Raw genomic sequence first — 22,244 nt, forward strand, 5'->3', positions numbered from 1 at the left:
AAGTCAGCAGACGACACAACGGTGGTGGGGCTCATCAGAGACAACAACGACCTGGACTACAGAGAGGAGGTGGAGCAGCTGGTGGGCTGGTGCAGAGAAAACAGCCTGATCCTGAATGAGGAGAAGATGAAGGAGATCATCGTCGACTTCAGGAAAAAACAGCCTCACCACGCTCCACTGATCATCAACAGCTCAGCTGTGGAGGTGGTCAGCACCACCAAATTCCTGGGGGTCCACATCACAGAAGACCTCACCTGGACTATGAACACTACGGCACTGGTCAAGAGGGCACAGAAGCGCTTGTACTTCCTGCGGAGGATGAGGAGAGCCCACCTGCCCCCACCCATCATGAGGACGTTCTACAGGAGCACCATAGAGAGCATTCTGACAAGCTGTCTCTCTGTGTGGTGTGGAGGCTGCACCGCCTCCGATTGGAAGAACGTGAGGAGAGTGGTGAGGACAGCAGAGAGGATCATAGGGGCTCCTCTTCCCTCCATTCAGGACATTTCATCTCAGCGCTGCATGTCCCGTGCCCGTAACATCATCAATGACCCATCACACCCCCACCATGGACTGTTCTCCCTGCTGCCCTCTGGGAAGAGGTTTGCAGCATCCGCTGCAGGTCCACCAGGTTCTGCAACAGCTTTTTCCCTGCTGTCATCAGACTGTTGAACACTAGAACTGTTGAGCTCTAAACTGAACTCTGCATCACACATTCACAGAACTGTACTTTATGACACTACGGACCTCTATCTTGCACTATCTCGCACTACCAACTTTACTGAACTTGTATAAACCCTTTAAATAGAAGTTTAATACATGGTTTAGCATTCCTCTGCACACTCTTGAATACTGTTTTGCCTACTTGCACTATTGCATAATTATCACTGCTGCACTTTATACTTATTTTTAATATATATATATATATATATATAGTATATATGTATATATATATATTTTCATAGGATATGTTACTTCTATTCAACTGCAATATCACTACTTTGTTGTAAGACGTATGCAACGGAATTTCGTTTTGTATGCACCATGTGCAGACAAGATGACAATAAAGTTTGTCTAAGTCTAAGTCATGTCAGGTCAGCTGTCTGGAGAGAGAGAGAAGTCAGGACCTGCGGGCGGAGCACCACCGTGCCACCGCCGCCATGACGGAACTCAAAAGCAAACTCCATGAGGAGAAGCAGAAAGAGTTAGCCATTACCAGGGAGACATTACTGCGGCAGCATGAAATGGAGCTGATGAGAGTGATCAAAATCAAAGATGGAGAGATCCAGCGACTGAATGCCTTGGTCCTCAGCCTGAGGGACGGCTCCATGGACAAGGTGATCCGCTCTATCCGTGTCTGACTATCCGCACGCCACGTCGGGCTTCGATGCGGCCGCTACCGTATTGTGTAGCTTGTCCCCAGTAAGCGTCGCGGCGCTCCGTTGCGGTCTCAACGGCCCGGTGTGGCGCAATGTCTGCTCAGGTGAGGAGGGGGGGCGCTTTGCTGGCGGAGGTGGAGGAGACGCGGCGGTGTCGGGAGACCGAGCGGTGTCGCCTCCACCAGGAGCGCGGAAGAAGCCCTGGCAGCGGCCCAGCAGGCCTGGCAGTCCCGAGCGGCCGAGCTCCGATCGGCTCATCACCAGCATCGGGAGGAGCTGAGCCGAACCAAGAGAGACTGCGAGAGGGAGATCCGCCGACTGGTAGGACTGATCAGATGCGCGGTGCGTGGCTATGTTCCCAATTTCGTTGTATACCTGCAGTGCAATGACACCTAAGGCATTCTATTCTATTCTATTTCACAAGAAGAAAATGTCCGGTTGCTCGCTTCGCTTTTGTCACAGCAAAGGTGTTCTAGTCGATTCCAGAAAAAAATTGGCCGGTTGCTCTCTTTGTTTTTGTCACAATTCTGGCAAATGAGTTTGCCCGCCTGCCTGAGCGCTCCCCGTTTGTACATCCAGACGGATGAGATCAAGCTGAAAGACAGAGCGGTTAGTGTTTTGGATGAAGCCCTGGGGCCGGCCACGTCCACCGCCTTCAGCTGCAGACTCAGGCTGCCGAGCAGCAGATCGCTGCCCTGAGGGATTCCCAAAGGGCGGGCCTAAACTACCCTGGAAGTGGGGTCAACGCCGCTACTAGCAATCCTCTTCATTGCGTAAGCCACCTCATCACACACTTGCAGTACGCATGACTTAGTTCGTTGCTGGAGGAAGGTAGCACAAAAACAGTTTTGAACTTTGAACGAGTGCTTGTGTGTGTGTGTTGCGGGGCGTTTTCAGTCTCAGGAGGATCGGGACACGCGACGGTTTCATCTGAAAATCGCTGAGCTCAGCGCAGTCATCAGGAAACTGGAGGATCGAAACGCCCTGCTTTCTGAAGAGCGCAATGAACTGGTAATTTATTGACGGCACGCTTGAAGGTTTGCGCTACGTTTGATGCGCGCCATCCAGCGAGGCACCCATTGCGCTTGCTTATTAGTTGAGCGGCGCGGCGAGTCGGTTGCCTGGTAGATGTCTTTTATTGGGAGCCAAAGCCACGATTCCGTTCAAACCGATGCAAAAGGAATGGATACGTTCTGGCCCGCGTGTTGTGCGTCTTTCACATCCCGCACTTCATGCTTGCAGCTAAAGCGACTGAGAGAAACAGAAAGCCAGTTTCTGCCACTCCTGTACAAAAACAAACGCCTGAGCAGGAAGAATGAAGAACTCTCGCTGGTGCTGTGTCGCCTTGAAAACAAAGTGCGCTTTGTCACCCAGGAGAACGAGGAGATGGCAAGCTTGGTAAGTCGACGCGGACAACGGCGGCGTGCCAACAGAGTCCACTGCATTTGTGTTCCACAGAGAAGGCCTAGTTCGCTCAATGACCTGGACCGCGGTTGCGGCCAGCAGGACGGTGAAATGGAGTTCCTTCAAGTTGTGGAGCAGCGGCACATCATCGACGACTTGTCCAAGGTCTTCAGGCAGGCGACTCGGTGCACGTACGGCAGCGCCGCGCTCGCTCGCTGTCGCCAGGAAACCTTTTCCGTCCAAAGCTTGGCCGGCGGCCGCCATCCAAAAAATTGGCCCCTTAAATTCCGACCTTTCAAGCAGGAGCATTGTGCGCACGCGTTTGAACACGCTTTAGACTTGTTTTGCCGTTTTCAGCAGCTCAAAGCTCCCGTTTTGTCAGCGCCTTTGCCACTCGCTGTGCGCTGAAAACGACGGACTTGCCCGGCTGCTCAGCCCGTCAACCATGAGCCGCGAGCGCGACGTCATTGTCCGTAGGCAGCTAGTGGCAAAATGCACCCTGTTAGAGTTGCGCTCGCTCCAACTTATTTTGCAAGAACCACACGGGAGACAAGTAAGTTCTTTTGGACACCTGCAGGTGGAGAGTCCATCCGTTGTACGAATGAAGTCTGACTCTCGGCTCCTGCACGAGCATTTTAATTAAGAGAAACAGGGTGGGTGTAAGAGTGGATTGAATAGAGGAAGCCCTTGACCTCTAGTCAAAACATAGCAAGGGGTGTTTTACGACTTTGTGTAGGAAGGGATAAGCGATAGGGATAAATAAGGGATAAATAATATTATTTATTACAGGTCGCAGTCAAAGTCAAAGCAACACAATGATACGATAAAGATAATCTGGAAAACCCTGACACACCCTGTAGTTGTCACTTTTGGAAAAGACGAGCGTCCCTCCAATCATCGCCGGTGACGTGTTTTTCAGGCTCTGGAGACAGGAGCTCATGTCAGAAATGTCATTGTGAGTCGCGTTTGTTTCTGCGCCGGAGCCGTTCGTTCCCTTTGCATCCAAAGAATCTCAAAGGCGGATTATTTGTGTCGACAGGAGAGAGATTTGCTGCTACGATACCGACGTCGAGAATCTCTGAGGAGGAACAAAGCGTGAGGTCCTGCAAGGTGAGTCTGTTTGTTTGCGGCTGCTTGGTGTTGCGCAAGATGAAATGGCCTTTTTCTCGCTATCGTTCCTCTCGTCGATTCATCGTGAGGTGTCGCTTCAGTTTGTTCAGAGAGATGTTTGCTTCCGCGCCCGCAGGTCATCGAAACATTTTACGGCTACGACGAAGACGTGTTGGTGGACTCGGACGGATCGTCCTTGTCTTTTCACACCGACAGAACCCCCGACACGGAACCCGAAGAGGTAGCCCGCCATTTCTGCCAGCGTATTGGCACCAAACATTCCTCTTCAGCCTGGAATCGGACTCGTCTTTGCGTCGCGGGTGCTTTGTCGCCGGTCTGACTGATTCTGGTACTAGTGCTGTGTTGCATTGGTGTGTGCATGAAGAGGCGGAGCTTCGCTACCGCCAGCTGACGCAAGAATATCAAGCGCTGCAACGAGCCTACGCTCTGCTAGCCCAGACCAGCGAAAGGGGACTACGACGCCGAGAAGGAGATCAAGGTGGCGCCCCTTCCCGCAACCCCCGGCCGGGTCGCAGCCTCCCCGTTCTCACCCAGCCTCGGGTGTTCTCTGGTCTGAAAGGAGGAGGAGGAGCCTCCCTCCTCCTCCTTTCAGACCAGAGAAAAGCTGATGGTAGAAATGGGTCACTATCAAAGCAGAGTAGCAGATCTGGAGTCAGCGCTGAAGCAACAAGGACAGGTAAGCTCATCAATGAGCACACCTTTTTCTCAGACAAAATAGCTACATTCTTCAGTCACTCATCCGTCTGGCATTACTGGACCAACCCCCCCCCCCCGAACGTGGCTGGGAAAATGCGGAGAAAAGCAAATGTCATTTTCCAGTCAACCAAAGAATTTGTGGATGAAAATGACACAACATTCCAAAGCTGTCCACGCGTTTGTCTCTTCTAGAATGTCAAGTGGGTGGAGGAGAAGCAGCTGCTGCGTCAGAGCAATCAGCAGTTGGCCGAAAAGGTGACGGAAAGAAAGGCGCTGGGCGGAGTCGCTTGGCGTCACACCTGTCGGGAAGCCCCGCAGATGAGGTCTGACTGTCTTTTCAGGTCAGGCGGATGGAGGCGGAAGAAGCGCGTCTGAAAGAGCACATCCAGGATATCCGAGACCAAAACGAACTGCTTGAGTTCCGCATCCTGGAGCTGGAGGTGGGAAGACTCGCACAAGCGTGTTGAGGCCAGAGATGTGACGGACGGACGGACGGACGGACGGATGCATGCCTCTGCCTTTCAGGAGAGGGAGTGGCGCTCCCCCGTCTTGAAGTTTCTGCAAGTCCGTTTCCCAGACGGCCTCAGCCCTTTGCAGATCTACTGCGAGGCCGAGGGCGTGAGCGTACGTAAGGTGTCCCTCGCAACCCTAACCTTAACCCGAGGTCCCAGAACACCTTACATTGCTCCTTGCGCCTTTCCCCCGGACATCGTCATCAGTGATCTGATGAAGAAGCTGGACATCCTGGGCTATAACGCCGTAAGTGTATGTCGAACTCCTTATGTTCGCACTCCACGAGACTCGGCGGCTCAAATGTGACTTTTGGAAGGCTTTGCGCTGAAAGAAGCTTGTTGACGCTGTGCCTTTGGGCTCTTGCAGAATCTCACCAACGAGGAGCAGGTAGTCGTGATTCACGCCAGGACCCTTCTCACCCTAGCCGAGAAGGTAACGCGCACGTCCACGCACGCTCTCGCATTCTGCTTATGTGACAGCAGCCTTTCCTCAGTGGTTAGAATACATCAAAGTGACCAAGTCAGCACTTCAACAGAAGATGTTGGACATTGAAAGTGAGAAGGTAGACAGACACGCGACATCAGCCAAGGGGAACTCCGGCAATGTGCCCCAACAATTCTGACCTTGAGCTGTGCTAGGATATGTTCTGCAAGCAGAAGGGCTACCTGGATGAAGAGTTGGACTTCAGGAAGTGTTCCATGGACCAGGCTCATAAGGTAAGCCGCCCTCAAATCTCCCGCCGGACCACTGATGGACGAGGATTGCGGCCCAGAGGATCCTGGAGCTGGAGGCCATGTTGTACGAGGCGCTACCGCAGCGGGACTGCCCCGCCACGGACGGCGAAAAAGCCAGCCACGCTGGCGTGAATGACGTGCTGACGGCGGATCAGAGAAAAGAGCTTAGGAGCGCCGTGGACCAATGGAAGCGAGCCCTGATGTGCGAGTTGAGGGAGCGCGACGCTTGCATCCTCCAAGAGAGAATGGATCTGCTGCACAGCGCGCAACAGGTAAGGGCCCAAAGCCAGCCCGGCACTTACTTGCACGCTTACTGGCTTTTGAATGCCACTTTCCATTTGTCCGTCCTAGAGGAACAAAGAGCTGAAAGAATTCATCGAAGCTCAGAAGAGACAAATCAAACAATTGGAGGAGAAGTTTCTGTTTCTCTTTCTATTCTTCTCCTTGGCCTTCATTCTGTGGCCCTAACACCAGCTGGTGAGTGAGCTCCAGCGGCACCGCACTCGACACCTCCGATACACTGCCAGCCGGTCTCAGACGTTGGCAGACGCTCCGATGCCAACGTATACCCCCCGCCACGGTGACAGAGGCACCGCGTCACACCGGCGCTCATCCAATCAGAAGGCAGGAAAAGCAAATTCACATGCAGGGCACTTTTGAACCAGAAGAGAGCGCCACAAAAAACGGTTGTTGCCCCAAACGCGCACTAAAAAGGGTCAGAATAACAAGAGTCCCACTGGCCAGCCGGGGCCACCCGTCCAGCTGTTTCTTCAGGGGGGAAAAAAATTGGAATCACCGGTGAGTACATTTTGCATTTAGCTCTGCTTTTCTGCTTCTGTCTTCAAGTGTGTGGCATCCTGCGATCAAAGAGTCAGCCAACCCCAAAGCGGTTGACCTCAACGTCCCACCACCATGCCTACCAGAGCAGGTGACGTGATGCTTTGGACATCCTTCCGTCTCAGATGCCCAAAAGTACTCTTTGCCACATCTGCGGCAATACGGTGTCTTTTCAAAGGTGCAAATAAATCCAGCGTGGGCGGAACACGCACGTCTTCGGTTTTTCCCGCTTTGTTTGTGTGACAGCTGTTGTGAAAATTTTATACAAATAAAGTTGTATAGTACAGGTTTGGCCAAGCCGCAACTCCCGAACCGCATGCGGCTCTTTTATGTTCATATCAACATTTGTGTGTGTGTGTGTGTGTGTGGGGGGGGGGGGGGGGGGGGGGGTTGTGCGTGTTGGCTTCACTTGAGTTCAATTTGGTATTTTGGTCAAAAGCGCATGTGGTGAAATTCCACAAAGTAGGATGGGCAAACACATTTCTTTAAACTATGAGTGTCAATTGGGCTCTCGAAATGGCAGGGAAAAGATGCACAGCAAAACGAAAATACGTAGATGAACACAGGACGTTTTAATCAGAGTGGGAAAGTTTCTATTTTTTGTTGAACGTGATGGCAAACCATTCTGCCTGATATGTCAGACCTCAGCGCATTTCAAAGATTCAAATCTTCAGCGCCATGCACTTCAGCTCACTCCATGCTAACATTGATCAGGCGTCGAACCCGCATCATCATGCTTAAGAGGTGGCCATGCTAACCAGTGCGCCATTATGTCAACGCATAATAACTAAGTCTACTGGTCAAAACAGCGGTTACTATATGACGTCGCTACGTCGTGGTCACGTGACGCAGACAAGACGTCAATGGACGTGGGCAGAGTTAACTTGTTTAAAAGGGAGTAGGCAGAAGAAATATTTAATTTATTTAAATCTATTTTGAGTGCACACCATTATGCCAATGCATAACAACTGTAAATCTACTAAACAAAACAGCGGTTGCTATATGACATCTGCCACGTCGTGGTCACGTGACATACGTGACGTCGATGGGCGTAACTTTCGCCGGAATTCAAATCCGCGGGGAGAGTTAACTTGTTTAAAAGAGAGTGGGCAGAAGAATTATTTAATTTATTTAAATCTATTTGGTGTGTGCGCCATTATGTCAATGCATAACAACTGTAAGTCTACTAAACAAAACAGCGGTTGCTATTTGACGTCTGCCACGTCGTGGTCAGGTGACGCGGACGTGACGTCAACGCCTACTTTACATCCCACCGATCACAGGACTCCTCGGCTGCATAACCGTGCCCCCTTCCCAACCAATCGGATTTGCTATACGCGAAAACGACGCCAATGGAAAGAGCTTCCGCCCAAATTTAAATCCGTGGGCGTGGCTCGCAGCAGGAAGTAGGAAAATGGCGGCGATGTTGACAAAGACACAGCGGATGGTAACATACGACTAACAAGAGAAATATTTTTATTTTCTGCTTGCAACTGGACCGTCCAGAGCGTACACGGTAAGTACAACTCATCGTTTTTAAAAAGAAGTACTTTTGTTGCCCTGAAAAGCGAGTGAGCGTGGCGTTTGTGGGGGACGTCGAATTTCGACGATTCTTTCTGGTCAACGGTTGTAAATGATTGTGTTGATTAAAAAAGAAAACTTGATGTAACTCTACTTTTAACTGCCGTTTCAGATAGATTTGGAATTGCATCACATCCAATTTTGCCTAGAGCGTACACGGTAAGTAACACTCGTTGTGTTTAAGGAGATTTACGTTTGTAATAGCAGAAGTGTAGCCGCGTTGCGTTGTACGTGTGAATGTTGGTCCGGGCGAAATGTTAATGTTTAATTTCATTCCTTTAGGTTCCACGGTGTTTGTTGGCTGCAAGTTTTCCACTGCAAGAAGAGGCTCATATCATTGACCAGGAGCGAGCTACAATGGTGAGTAGCCATAACATTTATGTTAAACACTTCCTATTTCATGTCTAACAGTACTTGATTTAACAAATAACCATAAATAAATACAGTGTGGGCACTGAAGTTAACATATGTGATTATACTGCCTAATCTGTCACCGAGTAGATTGTTGCAAAGTAATATAAGATCCAAAGTTGTAATTCAGAATAGTTTTCAAAAGAAGGCCATTAGAATTATATACAAGTCTGATTACCCTGAACAAGCTATTAATTAAATCACAAATTCTTCAATTCAAAGATTTGGTAGATTATCAGACAAATAATGTCTAACAGTAATTGATTTAACACATCACGATAAGTAGATTGAGTGTGGGCACTCTCAAGTTAACATATGTGATTATACTGCCCAATCTGTTACAGAGTATGTTGTTGCCAAGTAATGTAGAATAGATCCAAAGTAGTAATCCAGAATAGTTTTGAAGAGGCCATTAGAATGATAAACAAATCTGATTACCTTGAACATAATAACAAGCTAAGTGTTTAATATGTCCTATGAAGTCAAAATTGGGCACCATCATGTGGTGAAATTTGGAATTGCATCACATCCAATTTTGCCTGGGAACAAACAGATTACATAAATCTTAGTTTTGAATAAGCCACTCCTTCTCAAACAAGTAAACTCTGCCCATTTTGCGCAGTAGATGTTCTGTTAATATCTAGTATTTATACAAAGTCATAATTTAAATTGCTTTCAACCTTCATTCATCGGTTCAACCAACATTACTCGCTCTTATTACCAACTTGTATTGATTTAACTAAGCGTTTAATACTTCCTATCAGGTCTCAAATCGAGATTTGGCAAAATACAATTTCAGCAAATCCAATTTTGCCAGGGAACAAAAATAGATTAAATAAACTAAATAAGTCCTCTTCCCATTAAATAAATCAGAAAAGTCTGTCTTGTAACCAGTCCTCTTCAAACAAGTAAAGTCTGCCCATTTTGTGCCGTAGATTTTGTGTCTATGCCTAGTATTTAAACAAAATCATAATTTAAACGACTTCTTTCCTTCATTCACTTTGGAAATTTGGAATTGCAGCAAATCGAATTTTGGCAGGGAACAAAAATAGATCAATTAAACTAAATAAGTCTTCTTCCCATTAAATAAATTAAAAAAGTCTGTCTTGTAACCAGTCCTTTTCAAACAAGTAAAGTCTGCCCATTTTGTGCCGTCGATTTTGTGTTAATGCCTAGTATTTATACAAAATCATAATTTAAAGGACTTCATTCCTTCATTCACTTTGGAAATTTGGAATTGCAGCACATCAAATTTTGCCTGGGAAGAAAAGTAGATTAAATAAATTTAATAAGTCTTACTACTTCCCATTAAATAAATTAAATACGTCTTACTTGTTCCCACTCCTTTTCAAAACAGTAGTTTAAAACGAGGGCCCTTCACTCAATCTTTAACCTCAACCCCGCACGTTGTGTTGTATCTGTGAATGTTGGTTGTGGCCAAATGATAGTTTTCTTTCATTCGTTTAGGTTCCAAGAAAACTTGATGTAACTCTACTTTTAACTGCCGTTTCAGATAAGCGGGTATTACGTCGCAGTCAAATGCCGCGGATATGACGTAATTGCCCGAACCTCCGCCAAAATTCAAATCTGTTGGCGCGATGGCCGTGAGCCACTGAGCAGCGACGATTATCAACAGAAATATCTTTATTTTCTGCTTGCAACTGGACCGTCTAGAGCGTACACGGTAAGTAACACTCATTGTGTTTAAGGAGATTTACGTTTGTAATAGCAGAAGTGTAGCCGCGTTGCGTTGTACGTGTGAAAATTGGTCGAGGCGAAATGTTAATGTTTAATTTCATTCCTTTAGGTTCCACGGTGTTTGTTGGCTGCAAGTTTTCCACTGCAAGAAGAGGCTCGTATCATTGACCAGGAGCGAGCTACAATGGTGAGTAGCCATAACATTTATGTTAAACACTTCCTATTTCATGTCTAACAGTACTTGATTTAACAAATAACCATAAATAAATACAGTGTGGGCACTGAAGTTAACATATGTGATTATACTGCCTAATCTGTCACCGAGTAGATTGTTGCAAAGTAATATAAGATCCAAAGTTGTAATTCAGAATAGTTTTCAAAAGAAGGCCATTAGAATTATATACAAGTCTGATTACCCTGAACAAGCTATTAATTAAATCACAAATTCTTCAATTCAAAGATTTGGTAGATTATCAGACAAATAATGTCTAACAGTAATTGATTTAACACATCACGATAAGTAGATTGAGTGTGGGCACTCTCAAGTTAACATATGTGATTATACTGCCTAATCTGTTACAGAGTATGTTGTTGCCAAGTAATGTAGAATAGATCCAAAGTAGTAATCCAGAATAGTTTTGAAGAGGCCATTAGAATGATAAACAAATCTGATTACCTTGAACATAATAACAAGCTAAGTGTTTAATATGTCCTATGAAGTCAAAATTGGGCACCATCATGTGGTGAAATTTGGAATTGCATCACATCCAATTTTGCCTGGGAACAAACAGATTACATAAATCTTAGTTTTGAATAAGCCACTCCTTCTCAAACAAGTAAACTCTGCCCATTTTGCGCAGTAGATGTTCTGTTAATATCTAGTATTTATACAAAGTCATAATTTAAATTGCTTTCAACCTTCATTCATCGGTTCAACCAACATTACTCGCTCTTATTACCAACTTGTATTGATTTAACTAAGCGTTTAATACTTCCTATCAGGTCTCAAATCGAGATTTGGCAAAATACAATTTCAGCAAATCCAATTTTGCCAGGGAACAAAAATAGATTAAATAAACTAAATAAGTCCTCTTCCCATTAAATAAATCAGAAAAGTCTGTCTTGTAACCAGTCCTCTTCAAACAAGTAAAGTCTGCCCATTTTGTGCCGTAGATTTTGTGTCTATGCCTAGTATTTAAACAAAATCATAATTTAAACGACTTCTTTCCTTCATTCACTTTGGAAATTTGGAATTGCAGCAAATCGAATTTTGGCAGGGAACAAAAATAGATCAATTAAACTAAATAAGTCTTCTTCCCATTAAATAAATTAAAAAAGTCTGTCTTGTAACCAGTCCTTTTCAAACAAGTAAAGTCTGCCCATTTTGTGCCGTCGATTTTGTGTTAATGCCTAGTATTTATACAAAATCATAATTTAAAGGACTTCATTCCTTCATTCACTTTGGAAATTTGGAATTGCAGCACATCAAATTTTGCCTGGGAAGAAAAGTAGATTAAATAAATTTAATAAGTCTTACTACTTCCCATTAAATAAATTAAATACGTCTTACTTGTTCCCACTCCTTTTCAAAACAGTAGTTTAAAACGAGGGCCCTTCACTCAATCTTTAACCCCAACCCCGCACGTTGTGTTGTATCTGTGAATGTTGGTTGTGGCCAAATGATAGTTTTCTTTCATTCGTTTAGGTTCCAAGAAAACTTGATGTAACTCTACTTTTAACTGCCGTTTCAGATAAGCGGGTATTACGTCGCAGTCATGTGCCGTGGATATGACGTAATTGCCCGAACCTCCGCCAAAATTCAAATCTGTTGGCGCGATGGCCGTGAGCCACTGAGCAGCGACGATTATCAACAGAAATATCTTTATTTTCTGCTTGCAACTGGACCGTCTAGAGCGTACACGGTAAGTAACACTCATTGTGTTTAAGGAGATTTACGTTTGTAATAGCAGAAGTGTAGCCGCGTTGCGTTGTACGTGTGAAAATTGGTCGAGGCGAAATGTTAATGTTTAATTTCATTCCTTTAGGTTCCACGGTGTTTGTTGGCTGCAAGTTTTCCACTGCAAGAAGAGGCTCGTATCATTGACCAGGAGCGAGCTACAATGGTGAGTAGCCATAACATTTATGTTAAACACTTCCTATTTCATGTCTAACAGTACTTGATTTAACAAATAACCATAAATAAATACAGTGTGGGCACTGAAGTTAACATATGTGATTATACTGCCTAATCTGTCACGGAGTAGATTGTTGCAAAGTAATATAAGATCCAAAGTTGTAATTCAGAATAGTTTTCAAAAGAAGGCCATTAGAATTATATACAAGTCTGATTACCCTTAACATAACAACAAGCTATTAATTAAATCACAAATTCTTCAATTCAAAGATTTGGTAGATTATCAGACAAATAATGTCTAACAGTAATTGATTTAAAACATCACGATAAGTAGATTGAGTGTGGGCACTCTCAAGTTAACAGATATGATTATACTGCCTAATCTGTTACAGAGTATGTTGTTGCCAAGTAATGTAGAATAGATCCAAAGTAGTAATCCAGAATAGTTTTGAAGAGGCCATTAGAATAATAAACAAATCTGATTACCTTGAACATAATAACAAGCTAAGTGTTTAATATGTCCTATGAAGTCAAAATTGGGCACCATCATGTGGTGAAATTTGGAATTGCATCACATCCAATTTTGCCTGGGAACAAACAGATTAAATAAATCTTAGTTTTGAATAAGCCACTCCTTCTCAAACAAGTAAACTCTGCCCATTTCGCGCAGTAGATGTTCTGTTAATATCTAGTATTTATACAAAGTCATAATTTAAATTGCTTTCAACCTTCATTCATCGGTTCAACCAACATTACTCGCTCTTATTACCAACTTGTATTGATTTAACTAAGCGTTTAATACTTCCTATCAGGTCTCAAGGCAAGATTTGGCAAAATACAATTTCAGCAAATCCAATTTTGCCAGGGAACAAAAATAGATTAAATAAACTAAATAAGTCTTCTTCCCATTAAATAAATCAGAAAAGTCTGTCTTGTAACCAGTCCTCTTCAAACAAGTAAAGTCTGCCCATTTTGTGCCGTAGATTTTGTGTCTATGCCTAGTATTTAAACAAAATCATAATTTAAACGACTTCTTTCCTTCATTCACTTTGGAAATTTGGAATTGCAGCAAATCGAATTTTGGCAGGGAACAAAAATAGATCAATTAAACTAAATAAGTCTTCTTCCCATTAAATAAATTAAAAAAGTCTGTCTTGTAACCAGTCCTTTTCAAACAAGTAAAGTCTGCCCATTTTGTGCCGTCGATTTTGTGTTAATGCCTAGTATTTATACAAAATCATAATTTAAAGGACTTCATTCCTTCATTCACTTTGGAAATTTGGAATTGCAGCACATCAAATTTTGCCTGGGAAGAAAAGTAGATTAAATAAATTTAATAAGTCTTACTACTTCCCATTAAATAAATTAAATACGTCTTACTTGTTCCCACTCCTTTACAAAAAAGTAGTTTAAAACGAGGTCCCTTCACTCAACCTTTAACCCTATTTATTCACCTTCTAGGCTAAGTGTTAAAGGCTAAGTGTTAAAGGCTAAGTGTTAGAGGCTAAGTGCCAGAGGCTAGGCGCCAGAGGCGAGTTTTTGTGGGCTGAAGTTTTAGTGGGGTTAGTGTGAATACAATCCAAAAGAATACAACAGAATACAATACAATAGAATATAATACATAGATTAAATTCAATAGCTCTTACTACTTCCCATTAAATAAATTAAATACGTCTTACTTGTTCCCAATCCTTTTCAAAAAAGTAGTTTAAAACGAGGGCCCTGCACTCAACCTTTAACCTCAACCCCGCACGTCACATTGTGTTGTATCTGTGAATGTTGGTTGTGGCCAAATGATAGTTTTCTTTCATTCGTTTAGGTTCCACGGTGTTTGTTGGCTATGTTTTCCACTGTCAGAAGGATGAAAATACAAAGTACAACGCTTGGACGTGGGCGAAGACGTCACCGGTGAGTCCTTCCTTCCTATTTATTTACCTTCTAGATGCTAGAGGCTAAGTGTTAGAGGCTAAGTGTTAGAGGCTAAGTGTTAAACACAATACGAACAACACAACGATACTGCACTGAAAAACACGATACCGCACTGAGAAACACGATACCGCACTGAACAACACGATACCGCACTGAACAACACCATGCCGCACTGAACACCATGCCACACTGAACAACACCATCCCGCACTGAACAACACCATGCCGCACTAAACAACACCATGCCGCACTGAACAACACCATGCCTCACTGAACGACACCATGCCGCACTGAAAGACACCATGCCGCACTGAACGACACCATGCCGCACTGAAAGACACCATCCCGCACTGAACACCATGCCGCACTGAACAACACCATCCTGCACTGAACAACACCATCCCGCACTGAACAACACCATGCCGCACTGAACAACATTATGCCGCACTGAACATTATGCCGCACTGAACAACACCATGCCGCACTGAACAACACCATGCCGCACTGAACAACATTATGCCGCACTGAACAACACCATGCCGCACTGAACAACACCATGCCGCACTGAACAACATTATGCCGCACTGAACAACACCATGCCGCACTGAACAACACCATCCTGCACTGAACAACACCATTCCGCATTGAACACCATGCCGCACTGAACAACACCATCCCGCACTGAACAACATTACGCTGCACTGAACAACACCATGCCGCACTGAACAACACCATGCCGCACTGAACAACACCATTCCGCACTGAACAACACCATGCCGCACTGAACAACATTACGCTGCACTGAACAACACCATGCCGCACTGAACAACATTATAACGCACTGAACAACACCATCCCGCACTGAACAACACCATGCCGCACTAAACAACATTATGCCGCACTGAACAACACCATGCCGCACTGAACAACACCATCCTGCACTGAACAACACCATTCCGCATTGAACACCATACCGCACTGAACAACACCATCCCGCACTGAACAACACCATCCCGCACTGAACAACACCATGCCGCACTGAACAACATTATGCCGCACTGAACAACATTATGCCGCACTGAACAACACCATGCCGCACTGAACAACACCATGCCGCACTGAACAACACCATGCCGCACTGAACAACATTATAACGCACTGAACAACACCATCCCGCACTGAACAACACCATGCCGCACTAAACAACATTATACCGCACTGAACAACATTATGCCGAAATGAACAACACCATGCCGCACTGAACAACACCATGCCGCACTGAACAACACCATCCTGCACTGAACAACACCATCCCGCACTGAACAACACCATGCCGCACTGAACAACACCATGCCGCACTGAACAACACCATGCTGCAATGAACAACACCATCCCGCACTGAACAACATTATGCCGCACTGAACAACATTATGCCGCACTGAACAACATTATGCCGCACTGAACAACATTATGCCGCACTGAACAACATTATGCCGCACTGAACAACACCATGCCGCACTGAACAACACGATCCCGCATTGAACAACACCATGCCGCACTGAACAACACCATCCTGCACTGAACAACACCATCCCGCACTGAACAACACCATGCCGCACTGAACAACATTATGGCGCACTGAACAACATTATGCCGCACTGAACAACACCATGCCGCACTGAACAACACCATAACGCACTGAACAACACCATGCCGCAATGAACAACACCATCCTGCACTGAACAACACCATGCCGCACTGAGCAACACCATGCCGCACTGAACAACACCATCCCGCACTGAACAACACCATGCCGCACTGAACAACACCATTCCGCACTGAACAACACCATGCCGCACTGAACAACATTACGCTGCACTGAACAACACCATGCCGCACTGAACAACACCATGCCGCACTGAACAAAACCATCCTGCACTGAACAACACCATGCCGCACTGAACAACACCATGCCGCACTGAACAACATTATGCCGCACTGAAAAACACCATCCTGCACTGAACAACACCATCCTGCACTGAACAACACCATGCCGCATTGAACAACACCATGCCGCACTGAACAACACCATCCTGCACTGAACAACACCATCCTGCACTTAACAACACCACCCCGCACTGAACAACACGATCCCGCATTGAACAACACCATCCCGCACTGAACAACACCATGCCGCACTGAACAACACCATTCCGCACTGAACAACACCATGCCGCACTGAACAACACCATGCCGCACTGAACAACACCATGCCGCACTGAACAACACCATGCCGCACTGAACAACATTATGCCGCACTGAACAACACCATGCCGCACTCAACAACACCATCCCGCACTGAACAACACCATGCCGCATTGAACAACACCATGCCGCACTGAACAACACCATCCTGCACTGAACAACACCATCCCGAACTAAACAACACCATGCCGCACTGAACAACATTATGGCGCACTGGACAACAGTATGCCGCACTGAACAACACCATGCCGCACTGAACAACACCATGCCGCACTGAACAACACCATGCCGCACTGAACAACACCATGCCGCACTGAACAACATTATGCCGCACTGAACAACACCATGCTGCACTGAACAACACCATGCCGCACTGAACAACACGATCCCGCATTGAACAACACCATCCTGCACTGAACAACACCATGCCGCACTGAACAACACCATGCCGCACTGAACAACACCATTCCGCACTGAACAACACCATGCCGCACTGAACAACACCATCCTGCACTGAACAACACCATCCCGCACTGAACAACACCATGCCGCATTAAACAACACCATGCCGCACTGAACAACACCATCTTGCACTGAACAACACCATGCCGCACTGAACAACACCATGCCGCACTGAACAACACCATGCCGCACTGAACAACATTATGCCGCACTGAACAACATTATGCCGCACTAAACAACATTATGTCGCACTGAACAACACCATGCCGCACTGAACAACACCATGCTGCACTGAACAACATTATGCCGCACTGAACAACACGATCCCGCATTGAACAACACCATCCCGCAGTGAACAACACCATGCCGCATTGAACAACACCATGCCGCACTGAACAACACCATGCTGCACTGAACAACATTATGCTGCACTGAACAACACGATCCTGCATTGAACAACACCATGCCGCACTGAACAACACCATCCTGCACTGAACAACACCATGCCGCACTGAACAACACCATGCCGCACTGAACAACATTATGCCGCACTGAAAAACACCATGCCGCACTGAACAACACCATCCCGCACTGAACAACACCATGCCGCATTGAACAACACCATGCCGCACTGAACAACACCATGCTGCACTGAACAACATTATGCTGCACTGAACAACACCATGCCGCACTGAACAACACCATCCCGCACTGAACAACACCATGCCGCATTGAACAACACCATGCCGCACTGAACAACACCATCCTGCACTGAACAACACCATCCCGCACTAAACAACACCATGCCGCACTGAACAACATTATGGCAAACTGGACAACATTATGCCGCACTGAACAACACCATGCCGCACTGAACAACACCATGCCGCACTGAACAACACCATGCCGCACTGAACAACACCATGCCGCACTGAACAACATTATGCCGCACTGAACAACACCATGCCGCACTGAACAACACCATGCCGCACTGAACAACACGATCCCGCATCGAACAACACCATCCTGCACTGAACAACACCATGCCGCACTGAACAACACCATGCCGCACTGAACAACACCATCCTGCACTGAACAACACCATCCTGCACTTAACAACACCACCCCGCACTGAACAACACGATCCCGCATTGAACAACACCATCCCGCACTGAACAACACCATGCCGCACTGAACAACACCATTCCGCACTGAACAACACCATTCCGCACTGAACAACACCATGCCGCACTGAACAACACCATCCTGCACTGAACAACACCATCCCGCACTGAACAACACCATGCCGCATTGAACAACACCATGCCGCACTGAACAACACCATCCTGCACTGAACAACACCATGCCGCACTGAACAACACCATGCCGCACTGAACAACACCATGCCGCACTGAACAACATTATGCCGCACTGAACAACATTATGCCGCACTAAACAACATTATGTCGCACTGAACAACACCATGCCGCACTGAACAACACCATGCTGCACTGAACAACATTATGCCGCACTGAACAACACGATCCCGCATTGAACAACACCATCCCGCAGTGAACAACACCATGCCGCATTGAACAACACCATGCCGCACTGAACAACACCATGCTGCACTGAACAACATTATGCTGCACTGAACAAAACGATCCTGCATTGAACAACACCATGCCGCACTGAACAACACCATCCTGCACTGAACAACACCTTTCCACACTGAACAACACCATGCCGCACTGAACAACATTATGCCGCACTGAACAACACCATGCCGCACTGAACAACACCATGCCGCACTGAACAACACCATGCCGCACTGAACAACACTATGCCGCAATGAACAACACCATCCCGCACTGAACAACACCATGCCGCATTGAACAACACCATGCCGCACTGAACAACACCATCCCGCACTGAACAACACCACCCCGCACTGAACAACACGATCCCGCATTGAACAACACCATCCCGGACTGAACAACACCATGCCGCACTGAACAACACCATTCCGCACTGAACAACACCATGCCGCACTGAACAACACCATGCCGCACTGAACAACACCATGCCGCACTGAACAACACCATGCCGCACTGAACAACATTATGCCGCACTGAACAACACCATGCCGCACTGAACAACACCATCCCGCACTGAACAACACCATGCCGCATTGAACAACACCATGCCGCACTGAACAACACCATCCTGCACTGAACAACACCATCCCGCACTGAACAACACCATGCCGCACTGAACAACATTATGGCGCACTGAACAACATTATGCCGCACTGAACAACACCATGCCGCACTGAACAACACCATGCCGCACTGAACAACACCATGCCGCACTGAACAACATTATGCCGCACTGAACAACATTATGCCGCACTGAACAACACCATGCCGCACTGAACAACACCATGCCGCACTGAACAACACCATGCCGCACTGAACAACACGACGTCGCACTGAACAACACGACGCCGCACAGAACAACACGACGCCGCACAGAATAACACAATACCGCACAGAACAACACAATACCGCACAAACAGTTTTAGATAATATTACGTCGCAGTCATGTGACGCGGACATGACGTCAATAGGCGGAACTCACGGCAAAATTATAATCCGTGGGCGTGGCTTGCAACAGGAAGTAGGAAAGCGGCAGTTCTGGCAAACAAGACACAGCGGTTAGTAACACGATGACTAACAAGGCAAATATTTTTGTTTTCAGCTTGCAACTTGACCGTCTAGAGCGTACAAGGTAATTACAACTGTTTTTTTTTAGCCCTGAAAAGCGAGGGAGTGTGGCGTTTGGGAGGAATGTCGAACTCGGCGTCTGCTTCCAGCCACAGACGCCAAATTTCGACGATTATTTCGACTGGTCAACGGTTGTAAATTATTGCGTTGACTAAAAACTTTATTTAACTCTACTCTTAACTTTGCCGTTTCAGATATGCGGGTATTACACCGCGGAAATGACGTCAATAGGCTGAACTCTCGCCAAAATTCAAATCTGTGGGCGCAATGGCCTTGAGCGAGACACCGGATACAAACACGACGATTATCAACAGAAATATCTTTATTTTCTGCTTGCAAGTGGACCGTCTAGAGCGTACACGGTAAGTACAACTCATTGTGTTTAAAAAGATTTACGTTTGTGTAGTTTGCGTTGCGTTGTATCTGTGAATGTTGGTTGAGGCTAAATGTTAATGTTTAATTTCATTCCTTTAGGTTCCACGGTGTTTGTTGGCTGTATGTTTTCCACTGCAAGAAGAGGCTCGTATCATTGACCAGCAGGAGCTACAATGGTGAGTACCCCTTTCGTCTTCCATTTATGTTAAACACTTCCTATTTCATGTCTAACAGTACTCGATTTAACAAATAACCATAAATAAATACAGTGTGGGCAGTCACGTTAACATATGTGATTATCCTGCCTAATATGTTTATCACAAATATGTCACTAATCACTAATATGTTTATTTGTTTATCACAACACCTTTGGACCTTCAGCAATCGATTATTTCCCTTCATCTACATAGAGACAGAACGATGGTGTCTTAAACATCTCATTCATTTCACCAAATAACTTCACGCAGGTGGATAACGGCCGTCTCGGTCACGCTATGTTGCGTGATGCAGTTTTGAAGAACCAAATGCATTTATTCAATGAATAAGTCAAGCTAGTTCTATGTTTATGATGTTGTAAGTTACGGTACCGATTGAAGTTGAGTTCGAAGCCAGTGGAAAACAGCGCTGCGTTTGTGCTCTCCAGGTACAAATGTTGTGATCTCTGACTGACGACCGGGCGAGACTCGAGTAAGAGATGTCCAAACGAGCTCCGGCAGGGCGGGCCAAGGCGGAGCGAACGGACGCCCTTCAGGCCGCCAATGACGAGCTGAGAACCAAACTGATGGACGTCCAGTTAGAACTTCAGCAGGAGAAGAACAAGGTGAAAACCTCAACAGACAGACACTGCCTGCCTCCCTGCCTGCCTCCCTGCCTGCCTCCCTGCCTGCCTCCCTCCCTCCCAGTTTTCCCGATGTAGATTAGACATGCGTGTGCCATGACTGTGTCAGCCTACATCAACAAATGCACCGAGGACGTCAGCACCACTAAGAATATCATCACCCGGGGCAACCAACGACCCTGGATGACTGAGGAGGTACGTCAAACGCTACGAGCGCGGAACTCTGCCTTCAAGTCTGGCGACAAGGAGACACTGAGGACAGCGAGAGCCAACTTGAACCGTGCCATCAGGATAGCGAAGCGAGACCGCAGTCGAAAATTTCAGGATCGTTTCCACGACGTCAAAAACATCAGGAGTATGTGGCAAGGCATACGGGCGATTACAGACTACAACTCACCCTCCCCCCCCCCGGTGGGTGTAGTTGATGCTGACTTTCTAAATGGTCTAAATAACTTCTTTGGGAGGTTCGAGGCACTAAACGGCACTCCAGCAGTTAAAACTGTCCCCCATCAGGAAGAGGAGGTACTCTGCCTTGACTCCGCCGATGTGTTGAAGACCCTGAGGAGAGTCAACCCCTGTAAGGCCCCTGGCCCCGACAACATTCCTGGGCGTGTGTTCAGGGAATGTGCAAGTCATCTGGCTGGGGTCATCACAGACATTTTTAACACCTCGCTGGGCCAAGCCACAGTGCCGGCGTGCTTTAAGACTGCCTCCATCATTCCGGTGCCGAAGAAACCTCAAATCACCTCATTTAATGATTACCGGCCTGTTGCACTGACTCCGGTTATGATGAAGTGCTTCGAAAGGCTGCTTAAAGGTCACATCGTTTCCAGACTCCCCCTATTATTTGACCCGTTCCAGTTTGCCGACCGGCAAAACCGCTCCACTCAGGACGCCATCTCCTCCGTTCTTCACCTGAGCCTGGCTCACCTGGAGGAGAAGAACACCCATGTGCGGAGGCTGTTCCTGGACTTCAGCTCAGCGTTTAACACCATCATCCCACAGCATCTGGTAGGAAAATTGGAACACCTGGGCTTCAACACCCCCCTTCGCAACTGGCTGCTAGACTTCC

At 46.5% G+C, this 22,244-nt stretch overlaps 1 protein-coding gene and 1 long non-coding RNA gene across 3 annotated transcripts; both read left to right on the forward strand.

Annotated features, from left to right (window-relative positions):
• The first annotated feature begins 4,518 nt into the window (after positions 1-4,518).
• On the forward strand, positions 4,519-7,006 carry LOC148390202 (janus kinase and microtubule-interacting protein 3-like). 2 transcript variants are annotated; one of them, XM_088390364.1, is made up of 10 exons: positions 4,519-4,590; positions 4,803-4,865; positions 4,952-5,050; positions 5,136-5,375; positions 5,490-5,555; positions 5,617-5,685; positions 5,762-5,839; positions 5,896-6,129; positions 6,209-6,334; positions 6,704-7,006. In XM_088390364.1, the coding sequence occupies exons 1-9, from the start codon at positions 4,522-4,524 to the stop codon at positions 6,323-6,325; spliced, it is 1,035 nt and encodes a 344-aa protein (XP_088246490.1). In that variant the 5' UTR covers positions 4,519-4,521; the 3' UTR covers positions 6,326-6,334; positions 6,704-7,006. The 2 variants fall into 2 exon arrangements, with proteins under 2 accessions (XP_088246490.1, XP_088246491.1); XM_088390365.1 differs by having other exon boundaries at positions 5,136-5,369.
• Positions 7,007-7,644: 638 nt separating this feature from the next.
• On the forward strand, positions 7,645-14,426 carry LOC148390203 (uncharacterized). Its single transcript, XR_015861387.1, has 8 exons — positions 7,645-8,210; positions 8,388-8,434; positions 8,558-8,635; positions 10,200-10,370; positions 10,494-10,571; positions 12,136-12,306; positions 12,430-12,507; positions 14,338-14,426. It is a non-coding gene; the product is annotated as an uncharacterized LOC148390203 (long non-coding RNA).
• The last annotated feature ends 7,818 nt before the right edge of the window (positions 14,427-22,244 follow it).

The sequence above is a fragment of the Syngnathus floridae genome, chromosome 11, assembly GCF_059516105.1.
Source record: "Syngnathus floridae isolate MCC-2025c chromosome 11, RoL_Sflo_1.0, whole genome shotgun sequence".
In the NCBI taxonomy this organism is placed as follows: Eukaryota; Metazoa; Chordata; class Actinopteri; order Syngnathiformes; family Syngnathidae; genus Syngnathus; species Syngnathus floridae.

Bases quoted from the DNA above. Each gene is read 5' to 3' on its own strand.
- LOC148390202 (XM_088390364.1), top strand. From the start codon at position 4,522: ATGGTAGAAATGGGTCACTATCAAAGCAGAGTAGCAGATCTGGAGTCA. The intron at 4,866-4,951 runs GTGACGGAAAGA...CTGTCTTTTCAG, and splicing joins ATCAGCAGTTGGCCGAAAAG to GTCAGGCGGATGGAGGCGGA. The intron at 5,686-5,761 runs GTAGACAGACAC...GAGCTGTGCTAG, and splicing joins TGGACATTGAAAGTGAGAAG to GATATGTTCTGCAAGCAGAA.